At 61.5% G+C, this 12,514-nt stretch overlaps 1 protein-coding gene across 1 annotated transcript; it reads left to right on the top strand.

The window, feature by feature from the left end:
- Positions 1 to 10,930: 10,930 nt before the first annotated feature.
- On the top strand, positions 10,931 to 12,310 carry ADRA2C (adrenoceptor alpha 2C). Its single transcript, XM_065877851.1, has one exon. It carries the CDS (start codon positions 10,931 to 10,933, stop codon positions 12,308 to 12,310), a length of 1,380 nt encoding a protein of 459 aa, XP_065733923.1.
- The last annotated feature ends 204 nt before the right edge of the window (positions 12,311 to 12,514 follow it).

Raw genomic sequence — 12,514 nt, 5'->3', positions numbered from 1 at the left:
GGATGTCAGCGTAAGGGCTACGTGCAAAATCCAGTTGAGGATGCCTTGTGATTGGCAGACCATGTGCCCTCCCACCCCACTGAGCGAATCATGGATGTGATGGCAATGGCCGGAGCTAGAGCAGCCAAATGAGACCTCGAGGTGGGAGCTGCCTCCTTGGGATGGCCAAGGAAAGGTGTAAGGCACCAGGATCCTGGACCCTGTCAGGCTGCCTGCTGGCCCTGCCCAGACCTCTGTGTGGAGAGAAACCAGCCCCTCTCTTGTTCAAGGCACTGTGTTTTGGGGTCACCTTGTTACAGCAGCATCACCTGTACCCTGACGTACTCACAGTCCTAAATCCCAGGCCAGGTCCGTTCCCTCCCGTGACAAATTTCTGGTTTCAATCAGAGCCTTTCTGGGAAGGAAAAACTTGAGAAGAAAACATAGCTGATCTTGCTGAGTTTGAGCCCACAGTCCAGGCTCCAGCACAAACATTCCAGTACTCCGGGCAGTGGTAAGGATTGCTGGGCCTGCCCCCTCCTTCTAGAAATACTTGGGAATCAGGGTCAACACAGGAGGCTGGAGCAGCTTCACAGGGTCAGGGTGGATGTGAGCATTTCTTAGTTTATTTTCCCAAACATGTCAAGGGCTCTTCTACAGTTTCCTATCTGAGAAAAATCAAAGCCAAACAAAACGAAAAACTCTCTGAACCCCCTCCAGCTCTGGGGCATGTATCCACGGTCAGATTCACAAATCGTGGGCATGAGATTGCTTTCATTTGTCTAATCTTTCCCACCAGGCATGTTCCCCAGGTTCTAAGAGGGGGCACTGCGTTAGGAGGTGTCAGGCCTCAGGACGGTGAGGGCAGCCCCTTAGTGAATACAGGGATGCTGGACACGGTACCCGGATGCTCCTGGGCAGCCTGGCCTGCGCTTTCCCCTCACGCAGGAGAGCGGGCAGCATCCCAGGCCCCCGTCACCTCTCGTTACCGTTAAGGACAGGATTTGTGTCATTCTCTCGCCCCCTCTGAATCCTGCATGTATTTGGTGCTCGGCAAACAGGAAGCAGCAAAGCAGAGGGGAAAGGACGTGGCTTTAATTGAGAAGTGAGGCTCGCAGTCTCTGGGCCTGGAGCGTCTCAACCATGAAGCAGGAACAAAAGAGCCCTCCTTGCACAGGGGTCTGCAGAAGTCCCATTCATTCATGCAGGCATTCATCACTGTTCCAGGTGCTGGGATTAAGGGTTGATTAGCACCGGGGTGCCGGTCCTAAACAGGCGACAGGGAGACAGCAGCCTCCAGCAGTGGGACAGAAGTGGTTAACTGGGAGTCCCCAGAAATACTACTTTGGGGAGAGAAGCCCCCCAATGGAGCCAGGCCCCCGGGGGGTCTCTATTGGAGTGGGTGGTCACCACGGAGGCATCCACAGTGGGCAGTGAGGCCGGATGGGGTAGGGGCCTGAGGCCGAGCCCCAATCTTCCGGGACGCTCCTTGGGGACCTGGGCTGCCACGTCTGCCCCTAGAAGCCTCCGTTTTCTCATCTATCTGTAAAGTGGGGGTGTTGATGGCGCCCAACTCTTTGAGGCCCCGTGGAGAGTAAGGTAAAATGTGAGGCTTTAAATCTGCTGAATATCCTGACATCTCCTTGGAGGCCTCCAGAGACGAGAGCCCTGGACGGGGGGAACTGGTGGTGGCCTGGTCGCTGCAGGAGACCCAGTGCCAACTCCGGGGTCATGCTGGGAGCTGGGAGCATCCTGGCTGAGGTGGGGCAGTGGGGAGAGCTGCCCGGAAGCAATTTGCTTGTTGGAGGAAGTCTCCCCTCTCCTGTCAAGGGCAGGTGCAGATGCCCCCTCTTCAGGGAGCCCCCCTCACTGCTCAGCCCCTCCAGTGACCAACCACCTCCCTCAACAGCAGGCACGAGGCTGGTTTCCCTACATCCCCAAGGCCATCATGGAGGGGCACTAGGACCACGTGCTCAACGTTGAAAAGAATCAGAGCTACCCTAGGTGAACTGGATGTTCAGTAGTGAGTTCCCCGTTGTCGGGGTGTGCAAGCAGAGGCTGGGGGCGGGCCTGAAGGGACATCGCAAAGCGGACTCATTCAGCTGAGATACAAGTTAAGAGTAATTATCACGGTGATTATATCAATTATAATGTACTGAGAGCTTGCTAAGCGCCAGCAATGGGAAGATCTTCGTTCTCTTTTGTTAGATTTTTTTTATTTGCCAAAGTAACTCAAGCTCTTAGAACAAGTTAAACAATACAGAGATATATAAAGAAAAATTAACATCAGCCCTCCTCCGAGGCCTCCTTCCCTCCCACAAGCCAGGTACCCCAGGCTGACAGGCGAAGGTTTTATCTTTCTAGGCACCCGACGTAGAGAATCCCACTTAATTCTTCAGATGCTATTAGGAGGCTCAGAGAGGGGAAGCCATTTGCCCAAAGCCCCCAGCTGCTTAGAGGTTGCAGGCCAAGCAGGTTTAAGTTGCATCTCCAAGCTCTCCTAGGAGCCCTGAGGTCCCCAGCTCAGCCTGGCTCTCCTCTCCTCTCCTGGTGGCACCTGCCGACCTGCAGGAGACACAGACCCGCCCCCCAAGATGCCCTGAGACTCCTGGACCAGCCCAGCCAAGCCACAGCTGACCAGCCCATGTGCCCACAGACCAGCCCCCACCTTCCAACTTGGCTTTGGCAGGGCTGGCGTTTTGATCTCCTTCTATTGGACTCCCTGGCTCCAGAAGGGCCCTCCGAGATTCAGGGTGCCTGCGAGGGCCCCGTGAGACCACTGAGTCCTGTCCCTCAACTCACAGGCGGGGCCACTGAGGCTCAGGAAGGGCGGGGGACTCGTAACATCACACGAGGACTCGATGGTTGAGACGGGGCTGCGGTGATGGCAATCCCTTGTTTAACTTGATAATTTACGAAGTTCCATTTTATCTATTGCATTCATTCACTCATTCATTCATCCCCAAACACCCATGGGGTCTGTATTCATTTCCCGTTGTTGCTCTAACAAATGATCGCGAACTTAAGAGCTTATAACAACAAATTTGTTATCTTCCAGTTCTGGAGTCCACAAGGGTAAAATGGCCTGGCAGGGCTGGTTCCCTTTGGAGTCTCTGGGGAGAATCTCTTTCCTTGTCTTTTCCAGCTTCCAGAGGCGCCCGCATTCCTAAGCTTGTGGCCCCTTCTCACATCACTCCGCTCTCTGCTTCTACTATCACCTATCCTCTAACTTTGACCCCCTTGCCTCTCTCTTTCACTTAGAAGGACCCTCGTGATTACGTGATTACATGTAGGGTTCACTCAGATAATCTAGGATAATCCCCCATCTCAAAGTCCTTAGCTTAATCTCATCAGCAAAATCCCTTCTGCCATGTAAGGTCACTTAGCCACAGGTCCTGGAGATTAGGGCGTGGATGCCTTTGGGTGTCTTACTTTACCTACTGCAGACTCACACGGTGATTCTCAAAGGAGGCAGGATAGGGCTGTGGACAGCAAATCAGCTAGGATGCGTTCAGTTGCAAGTTATAGAATCCTCCTCCCAAAGGGCCACTTAGTGTCTCCCTCGGCAGGAAATCTGTCCAAAGGCTGGCTCCATGGTGGGTTCATGTGGAGGCTCAAGGACAACAGCATTAGGGACACAGACTCTTTCCTGCTGTGACTGTCATCTTCATCATCAGCTCCTCCTGGTCCCAAGAGAGCTGCTGCAGCTCCGGGCATCACATCCTCACACTTGTATGACCGAACAGGAAGGCAGGCAGTGAGTCTTCTTGTACATTTCTCACTTGACATCAGGGAGGTCTTATTGGCTGAGACTGGGTCATGTGACCTCTCTCCTCCAGCCACAGGGGAAATGGAAATGGGTCTGTCAAAACAGCCTTAGTGGCATCACCATTTTCCCCCAGAAATGGGAAGGGGGGTCCCCCTTTCCTGGGCAATCACTGTTCCTCCCCCAGAACAAACTAGGTATGCAGGTGTATTAGTTATCTAGGCTGCGAAACAAAAGTACCACAAATTTACCAGCTTAAAACAACACATTTACTACCTCAGTTTCCATGGGCCAGGAGTCCTGATGTAGGCTAGCTGACTCTCCTGATCATGGTCTGGAAGCTGAAATTAAGGTGTCAGCTAAGGCCATGTTCCCAGCTGAGGCCCAGGGACCCCCTCCAGGCTCACACGGCTGTCGGGAGAATTCCGTTCCCTGAGGTCGAGTGGCTGAGGTGCGTTTTCTTGCCGTTTGCCAGGGACCACTTGGCCCCTAAAGGCCACATTCGTGTCCTCGCCCCGGGGCTGCCTCTCACATCATTGCTTCATCTTTGTGGCCAGCAGGAGAGCACCTTTGATGCTTCATCACCTTGTAAAGGCTTCACCTGATCAGGTCAGGCCCAGCCAGGAGAATCTGCTTTGATTAACTCAAAGTCAACCGGTTAGGGGCTTAGTCAGGGCAGCGATGCCCCTCCCAATTCGCAGGCCTGGCTCCCTGGGGGCCATCTGAGAAGGCTGCGCACCTCAGGGGCGAGGAGGGAGTGACTGCCTACTCACCGTGCCGTCTGAGCTGAGCCCCTGCTCCTTCCAGAAAGTCCTCCCGAACCCCCCGGCAGCCCCCCTCGGGCCCCACCAGGTGTTTCTTGGTCTCCCGGCCCCTCCCTGGAGGTCAGGGCCTGGGCCTGAGGGGTGCCATACTCTCCACAGACAACGGGCACTGTCCACACCTGACAGAGCAGGTGCTCAGTAGATGCCCGCCGGATGGACGTGGAGTCTTCGTGTTACTGGGAGAACCCTAAGGCTTGGAAAAGCGATGGGGGGCAGGCTTAGAATTCTGGGTCCAGGAGGGCAGGGAAGGTCCTCCAGAGGGGTGGACGGGGCCATCAGGGCCTCCAACGCTCCCCCTTTGGGCCTCTGCTTAACAGTCACTCCCAAGAGCCCTTCCAAGACCCCCCACTGACTGAAGCCAGAGGCTGGGGAGACGGGAGGCAAGGGCGAGAGGGTGGCAGGCAGCGTGGCGACAGCGGGATGGGGACCGCACTGGCCCAGGCTCACTCCCACACGTGCTCTCGAGAACCTGGGCCTCCACCCTCACCTGCAGGACGGGATGCACACAGCACACACCCTGAAGGGACGCCAAGAGGGCGAGGTGGGCCCACCTCCCACGGACTGCTCAGGACAGGACACGGCCTAAGGGTGGCTCCCATGAGCACTGCTGATGGGCGGGGGCCAAGGGACAGGAGGGTGGCCGGAATGGAAGCTGCATCGTGACGCTTCCCGGGGAAGTGACTTCAGGAGACGCTAAGGGCTCTCGTGGCTGCTGCAGACCACGGAACCCTGTGGGGCATTCCTAGGAGGAGCCCGGTGCCGAGGGGCACGGAGCTGTGTCTCCCACCTGCTCAGGTGGGTGACAGGCAGAGGCAGGAGCAGGTGTTCTAGGCCCAGAGGTGGGAGAATGCCTGCGCACACAGGGCTGAAAGCTCTGCACACATCATTCCGGAGAACCTGCACATCTGCCGTACGGGAGGCGCTCCGTCATCCCCATTCACGGGCTCGGATAGGGAAGGTCATGTAGGGACACCTGATTGGCCCGAGCCCGGAGTCCAGGGTCGAGGCCAGGCTTAGGAGGGCCTCGAATGCCAGGCTCAGGCATCTGGGCACCAGCAAGGCCCCCAAAGGAGGACGGGTCCGGCTTGGAGCGGCCGGCAGAGGGGAGCCCTGAGGAGGCCACGTGGCAGCCAGGACGGGTGATGGGTGGGTGCTAGCTTGAACCCCAACAGGCCCCGGGCTGAGCGAGGTACACAGCTGGTGCTCAGAAAGACAGACTGACCTGCTGCTTCAATCCATTACGCCCATTGCAAGTCAAAGACGGTCCCCAAAGCAATTCTTTCCCCAGAGCTCCTCCAGCTCGGGAAGAACTCAGCAGTGCCAAGTGCATTAGTGTGATCGATATCGCAGTGGAGTTAGCACACGGAGAGCCAGGCTCCACTGGCGGATCCCAGCCATTTTCTGACAAGACCAAGCGGTTCTGGAATTCTTCAGGGAAGGACAGGGAGAGAAGCAAGCTTCATTTTTTCCTGCCTCAGCTTTAAAAATGAAATTTCAAATAAAGTGGGGCAAAAGATACCCTCAGCCCAGTTAAGGAGAAAACAAGTCCCTGGGTCCGAGACTGGGCGCCGGTTCTCTGTTCCGCACCAGCCAGCGGAGTGGAAGGGCTCTTCCCCTTCCCCGCAGGTACCCACCGAGGGCAAAGACAGCAGGCAGACACATCGCCAGCCCCAGGAGCTCGAAGCCAAGTGGGGGCGGAGCCGGCACCGACCTTAGAACCATCCAGTCAATCTCCCTACATTATGGATGGGAAAACTGAGGCCCCTGGAGGCAGGAGGTTCTCAGGCTGCCTGGCAGAACATAAGGGGATAAGTGGGAGCTTAAGTCCAGAACCTCCGCCGAACGGATGCAGAAAGGGCCTGGTGGGGGAGTGCCGGGTCTGGCTCTGGGTGAGGTACCACTGTGCTCTGCTGGGCCCCACCTGTACCGGCTACACCGCAGGCATCCAGTGTGGCTGGGGAGGATGGAGGATACCAGGCCCTTCGTACCACCCATCCCTCCCCCACGCTTTGATTGAGCCCCTACTGTGAGCCGTGAACTGGTCCCCACACCAGACTGTGGGACAGAGATATGGCCTGTCCGCAAGAGCCCACAGCAGAGACGTGGTCTGATGATGGCTCGCCCTCGAGGGGCATACAGGAGGCCAGTGGAGGGGGCTCTACCTCAGGCTGGGAGAGCAGTGAGGCCTCCCAGGGAGGAATCTCACGCCACATGTTTTCAAGGAAGAGGAGAGCCCTAGGGATGGACAGGGCAGAGTTGCCAGCCTCTGTGCCCGGCCCGGAGTCCATGGCAGGCGGTGACAAATGGGCTCCCAGCCAGGAGGGAGCAGGCCGAGGTGAAGCAGAACCCAGCCTGAAATCTGGGAAGAGCTGCTTGCACTGGGGTAGCAGAAATACACCCTCCCTGCAGCCTGAGAGGGTGAGCGAGGCCACAGGCACACGTGCACGTGTGGGTGTGTGCACGTGTGCTGGCACATGGGTGGGTGTGTGCGTGTATGCACGTGTGGACATGCACGCCTGTGTGCTGGATGCTTGTATACGCACAAGTGAGGCGTGCACACAAACTCATGCATGCGTGTGACTGTGTGTGTGTGGATATGCGTGGGCCTGGACACATGCACGAGCACAGGGTGTGTGACGTGTGCACACGCGGGTGGGTGTGCATGCATGCTGCTTACACGTGCACGTACACGTGAGTGCGTGCAACGTGCGTACACGTGGATACTCGTGTTAACGCACTTTCATGCACATGGCTCTGCGTCTCGTGGTTCGTATCCCTGGCTGCGTGTGTGTGAGGATGCGATCATAGGTGTGCGTGGCTACGTGTGCGTGTGTGTGTGTGTGCGCGCACGCGTAACTGTGCACACCGGGAGGTGGTTCAAGGAGACAAGCCCCTCTCTATGTGAGCTGAGGCCACTCGTGGAGCACAGGGCACCGCACCCAGCGGGCGTGCATCCAAATTCCTCCTCTCAGCGGTGGGCCCAGGTCCCAGTGTCCCAAGGCTGTGGGTCATGGTGGGATGAAGGCGAGTACACCCTGGTAGCCCAAGGATGCTCCGCTTCCACATGATTTCCTGCCGAGACGGCCCACACCCCCTCCGCAACGACCCCACCCCCTACCAGTGCAGCCTGACTCCCCAGTAGTGCCCTCCCATCATCCTCCTGGTCCTGCCAAGCCCGGGCCTGGCCGGCAGCGACTCCTCAGCACGGGCAGTCTTCCCGGGCATGTGCTGTTTTGTCTGTTCCAGGGCAGTTGGGAGCAGTTTGTCAAGCCTAACCTCCAGCGTCGGGGTAAGAGGCCTCTCCGGCTCCTCTGTGAACAGCTTGGTCCCTGGGACCTCTGGTGCATGCGAGCAGGCCTGCATTTAGTGCTTCCCTGAAGCCCAGGCAAGGGCTCTCTACCCAAGGACTCCTCAGGGGCCCAGCCCTCTGCCGCCCCTCAGCTCTGGGTCCTGGACCCACAGGAGAGGTGCTTCTTTCTGCTTCCTCCTGGGCCAGGCCAGCGGGGGCAGGCGTCCCCAGGGGCCTGCGTCACTTGGCTGGCCAGGCACTCCAAATGTCCCCAGCCTGGGCTGGTCAGAGAGTCACTGCCCGGGCAGTGGGACGTCCTGTCTGCTTTGGGCCCCCTGGAGCTCTAGGTCCTTTTCCTTCAAATCCCTCATGCTAGACTCGCCTGGCTTGCGAACTTGTGAGGCATCAGGACCCTTGAATGCATCCCCCGAAGTGCTTTTTGCAAGTTAAGAACCCCTCAAGGTCAGGAGGAGGTCCACATGGCTGTCCAGATGCTGGGAGAAGGACAGATCTCTCCAAAACCTACCTCTGACCACGGCCATGTTCCTTGTTTGGACACGCCCACCAGGACAAAGCCCGCCCCCACCCCAGGGAGCACAACCAACAGGGGCCTCTCACTTTTTAATAACTCCTCTCACTCTCCAAACACAGCCCAGAGGCCACCTCCTCCAGGAAGCCTTCCTTGGTAACCCCACTCTCAGGCTGGAAGAGGAGCCCCGGGGCATCGATGGCATTTACTGCACCCATCTCAGTGTGTGGCACCATCCACCCCAGACGGTGAGCACCCAAGGCAGAAGGCCTGATACAGACAGGGCCGGTGCGTGCCAAAGATGGAGGATCAGGTGTGTAGGGGTCTTCCCTGCAAAATGCACCCCTGAGTACCCTGACTGGTGGCACCTTTTACACCTCCAGGACCAGAGGACCTTTCGTAAGTATGGTGCCTCTACCTTTTCCTGGGTTACACGCGGTTGTGGCTTTGCTCCCAAAATGGCATAAATGCCAAGGACTGGCCCTTGTTGGGCAGGTCTGCCATCTGGAGTCTTTGATTTCCAACCTGGTCCTGGCCTGCTCCTTGGTATAACGTTGTTAACAAGGATGTCAGAGCTCTACATGGGCATCTCTGCTAGGAGAGCATGCTTTCCTGGTAAGGCCTCTGAGCCCTTCCAGAGCTCAGAGAAGAGAGAAGTGGCCCCCAAGCCACGCACGTTTCTAGGCATCACTGGGGGTGTGTGGCTCCATTCCCTCCCTGAGTCACCCTCTTAGTACCCAGAGGCATCCCACAACCACAGCTCCCCCCCCCCCGCCCCAACCTGACGATGCAGGGAGAGCTGAGGGCCAGCCTGGGTGCGGTTCTGCTTTGCTGGGAGGAAAGGTCCTCCGGCTGGTCTCAGTGAGAGATGCCAGGCCTGGGAACTCCAACCTCCTCTCCAGGGTCTGTCTCCCACAGACCTCAGGGTGTCTGGAGGAGGGGACCAGCACCTGACACGGCTGGAAGCAACAGTGCACGTCTGCGGAACGAATGCACTGGGACGTGGGACAGGGGTAAGCGGGGGTTACCCCAATACCTTGCCCCTAAGCAGGAATCAGGCTCCCACGCCAAACCGCCCCTCATCCGGCAATTCAGTTTGGGGCGTTTGTCAGAGGCGGTGACGCTGAACATCCCCCAGCCTTTAAAAGCAGGGCCACAGAGCATAAGAATTGAACTTCAATAATTGTCAACATGGGTGCAGAGCCTGGGAGCCTGCCCAGGGCTTCCACAGGCACTGCCGTCATGATTCACGCTCCAGCAGCGCTTGGAACTGAGGCCGGGGGTGGGGTGGTGGCTCTGCACCGAAGCATCCACCAGAGATGGGAGCTGGAGCCGGACCCGCCCTCGGCAGCTCCGCCGCGCATCCAAGCAGCGACGCGTTCTCCGCCAGGCTGCAAGTGGCTGGCTCTCCAATCAAGCCGCGGACCCCGAGCCGCCCGTCCGGCACGCGAGTGTGCGCTCCCGCGTGTTCGTGGGTCCGGGGGAGGTGAGGAGGCTCGCGTCTTAGAAAGAGCAGGCTTCTGGAACTCACCGCCCAGGCCAGCTGGCACTCGGTCCAGTCCCACAGGCTGCGGACGGCCCTGGAGGGGGCGCCCTCGTCGAGCGCGCGCGACCCACGCCACCGCCCCGGGCTCCTCCCCGGCGCCGCGCGGGCAGGTTCGCCGAGGCGGCCGCGGGCGCCGGCTCCCGGGCCCGCTCCCCCCGGGCCGGCGGCGCTGGCCTGCCCGCCAGGCCGCCCCCGCCCGTCCGCGCCCCGCCCCGCTGCGCAACTCTACCCAAGTTGGAAGCCGAGCCCGAGCGGCGACACTCGCGCCGAGCGCACGGCGGCGGCGCAGCTCCGGCGAGCCCAGGCAGGCGAGGCGGCGCCAGCAGGGCCGAGCGCGGACCGCGGGGGGCGCCCGCGCCGGGAGCAGCGGGAGGAGGAGCCGGAGGAGGACGCACGGCGGCGCCGGCGCCCTGCCCGGGAAAGTAAAGTTGGAGCCTGAGGCGGCGCGCGGGCGCGGGGGCCCCAAGGAGCGGCGGCCTGCGCCCCGGCGCGCCGAGCCCTAGCCGGCCGGATGGGAGGCGGAGCGCCCGCGCCGCCGCTGCCGCTGTCCGCAGCCTGCGCCCCGGCCGCGCGCTGGGGCCGCCGGGTCGCCCGGGCACGCCCGCTCGGGAGCCGAGTCGCCGTGGGCTCGCGGCCGGGGCGCTCCCCGTGAGCGGGGCCAAGGGCGGGGCCGCGCGAGTACCCCGGGACCTGTCCCCTCCCCTCCCCCGCCGCCGCCGCCGCCGCCGCCGCCGCCGCGTCGCCGCTCTCTCCGGGCGCCTCCTGCTCTGCACTTACGCGTGCGGCAGCGGCGGGGAGCCCGGCAGCCACGCTCTCGGGCGCGCCGCTCGCCCGCTGAGCCGCCACGGCCGAGGGCCGGCTGCGGGGTGCCGCGGTCCCCGGCGGACGCGCCCGAGGAGCAGGCGGCGATGCGGGCGCCGACCCGGGCTGGGGGGCGCCCGAGCTGCCGCGACTGCGTCCCGGCTCCAGGCGGGACCGCGTAGCTTGCGGGAGGACCATGGCGTCCCCGGCGCTGGCGGCGGCGCTGGCGGCGGCGGCGGCTGGCCCCAACGTGAGCGGCGCCGGCGAGGGGGGCAGCGGCGGGGCCGCCAACGCCTCGGGGGCTGCCTGGGGGCCGCCCCCGGGCCAGTACTCGGCGGGCGCCGTGGCGGGGCTAGCGGCCGTGGTGGGCTTCCTCATCGTCTTCACTGTGGTGGGCAACGTGCTGGTGGTGATCGCTGTGCTGACCAGCCGCGCGCTGCGTGCGCCGCAGAACCTCTTCCTGGTTTCACTGGCCTCGGCCGACATCCTGGTGGCCACGCTGGTCATGCCCTTCTCGCTGGCCAACGAGCTCATGGCCTACTGGTACTTCGGGCAGGTGTGGTGCGGCGTGTATCTGGCGCTCGACGTGCTCTTCTGCACCTCGTCCATTGTGCACCTGTGCGCCATCAGCCTGGACCGCTACTGGTCCGTGACGCAGGCTGTCGAGTACAACCTGAAGCGCACGCCGCGCCGCGTCAAGGCCACCATCGTGGCCGTGTGGCTCATCTCGGCCGTCATCTCCTTCCCGCCGCTTGTCTCGCTCTACCGCCAGCCCGACGGCGCCGCCTACCCGCAGTGTGGCCTCAATGACGAGACCTGGTACATCTTGTCCTCCTGCATCGGGTCCTTCTTCGCGCCCTGCCTCATCATGGGCCTGGTCTACGCGCGCATCTACCGGGTGGCCAAGCTGCGCACGCGCACGCTTAGCGAGAAGCGCGAGCCCGCGGGCCCCGACGGCGCGTCCCCGACCACGGAGAACGGGCTTGGCGCGGGCGAGAACGGGCACTGCGCGACCCCGCGCCGCCCGCGCGCCGATGTGAAGCCGGAGGACATCAGCGTGGCGGCCGAGAGGAGGCGGCGCCGAGGCGCGCTGCGGCGGGGCGGGCGGCGGCGCGCGAGCGGCGAGGGGGCCACAGACGGCGAGGAGTCGGGGCCCGGGACGGGGACGGCCGAGCCGGGCGCGATGGCCGCCGCGAGGTCCCCGGTCCCCAGCTGGCGCCTGTCCCGCGCCAGCTCGCGTTCCGTCGAGTTCTTCCTGTCGCGCCGGCGCCGGGCGCGCAGCAGCGTGTGCCGCCGCAAGGTGGCCCAGGCGCGCGAGAAGCGCTTCACCTTCGTACTGGCGGTGGTCATGGGCGTGTTTGTGCTCTGCTGGTTCCCCTTCTTCTTCAGCTACAGCCTGTACGGCATCTGCCGCGAGGCCTGCCAGGTGCCCGGCCCGCTCTTCAAGTTCTTCTTCTGGATCGGCTACTGCAACAGCTCGCTCAACCCGGTCATCTACACCGTTTTCAATCAGGACTTCCGGCGCTCTTTCAAGCACATCCTCTTCCGACGGAGGAGAAAGGGCTTCAGGCAGTGATCCACTCACTCTACCTGGCTCAGAGACCCTGGACAGCTCCCAGCGGAGGAGGCGGGCAGGCGTGGCCTCCCAGGAGAAAGTGGGAGCAACTTTCCCAGGGACCCAGAGATGGATGGGCCTTCAGGGCGCAGGGGAGGGTGCTGCACGGCCGGAGGGAGGGCTGAGAGACTGCAGGGCCCCCGGGGAGGGGGAAGGAGAGAGGGG

The sequence above is a fragment of the Phocoena phocoena genome, chromosome 5, assembly GCF_963924675.1.
Source record: "Phocoena phocoena chromosome 5, mPhoPho1.1, whole genome shotgun sequence".
NCBI classification, from domain to species: domain Eukaryota; kingdom Metazoa; phylum Chordata; class Mammalia; order Artiodactyla; family Phocoenidae; genus Phocoena; species Phocoena phocoena.
The sequence above is the reverse complement of the archived record's forward strand: the minus strand, read 5'-3'. Positions and strand labels throughout refer to the sequence as shown.

Excerpts from the sequence above, each read along its gene's own strand:
- ADRA2C (XM_065877851.1), top strand. The coding sequence starts at position 10,931 with ATGGCGTCCCCGGCGCTGGCGGCGGCGCTGGCGGCGGCGGCGGCTGGC.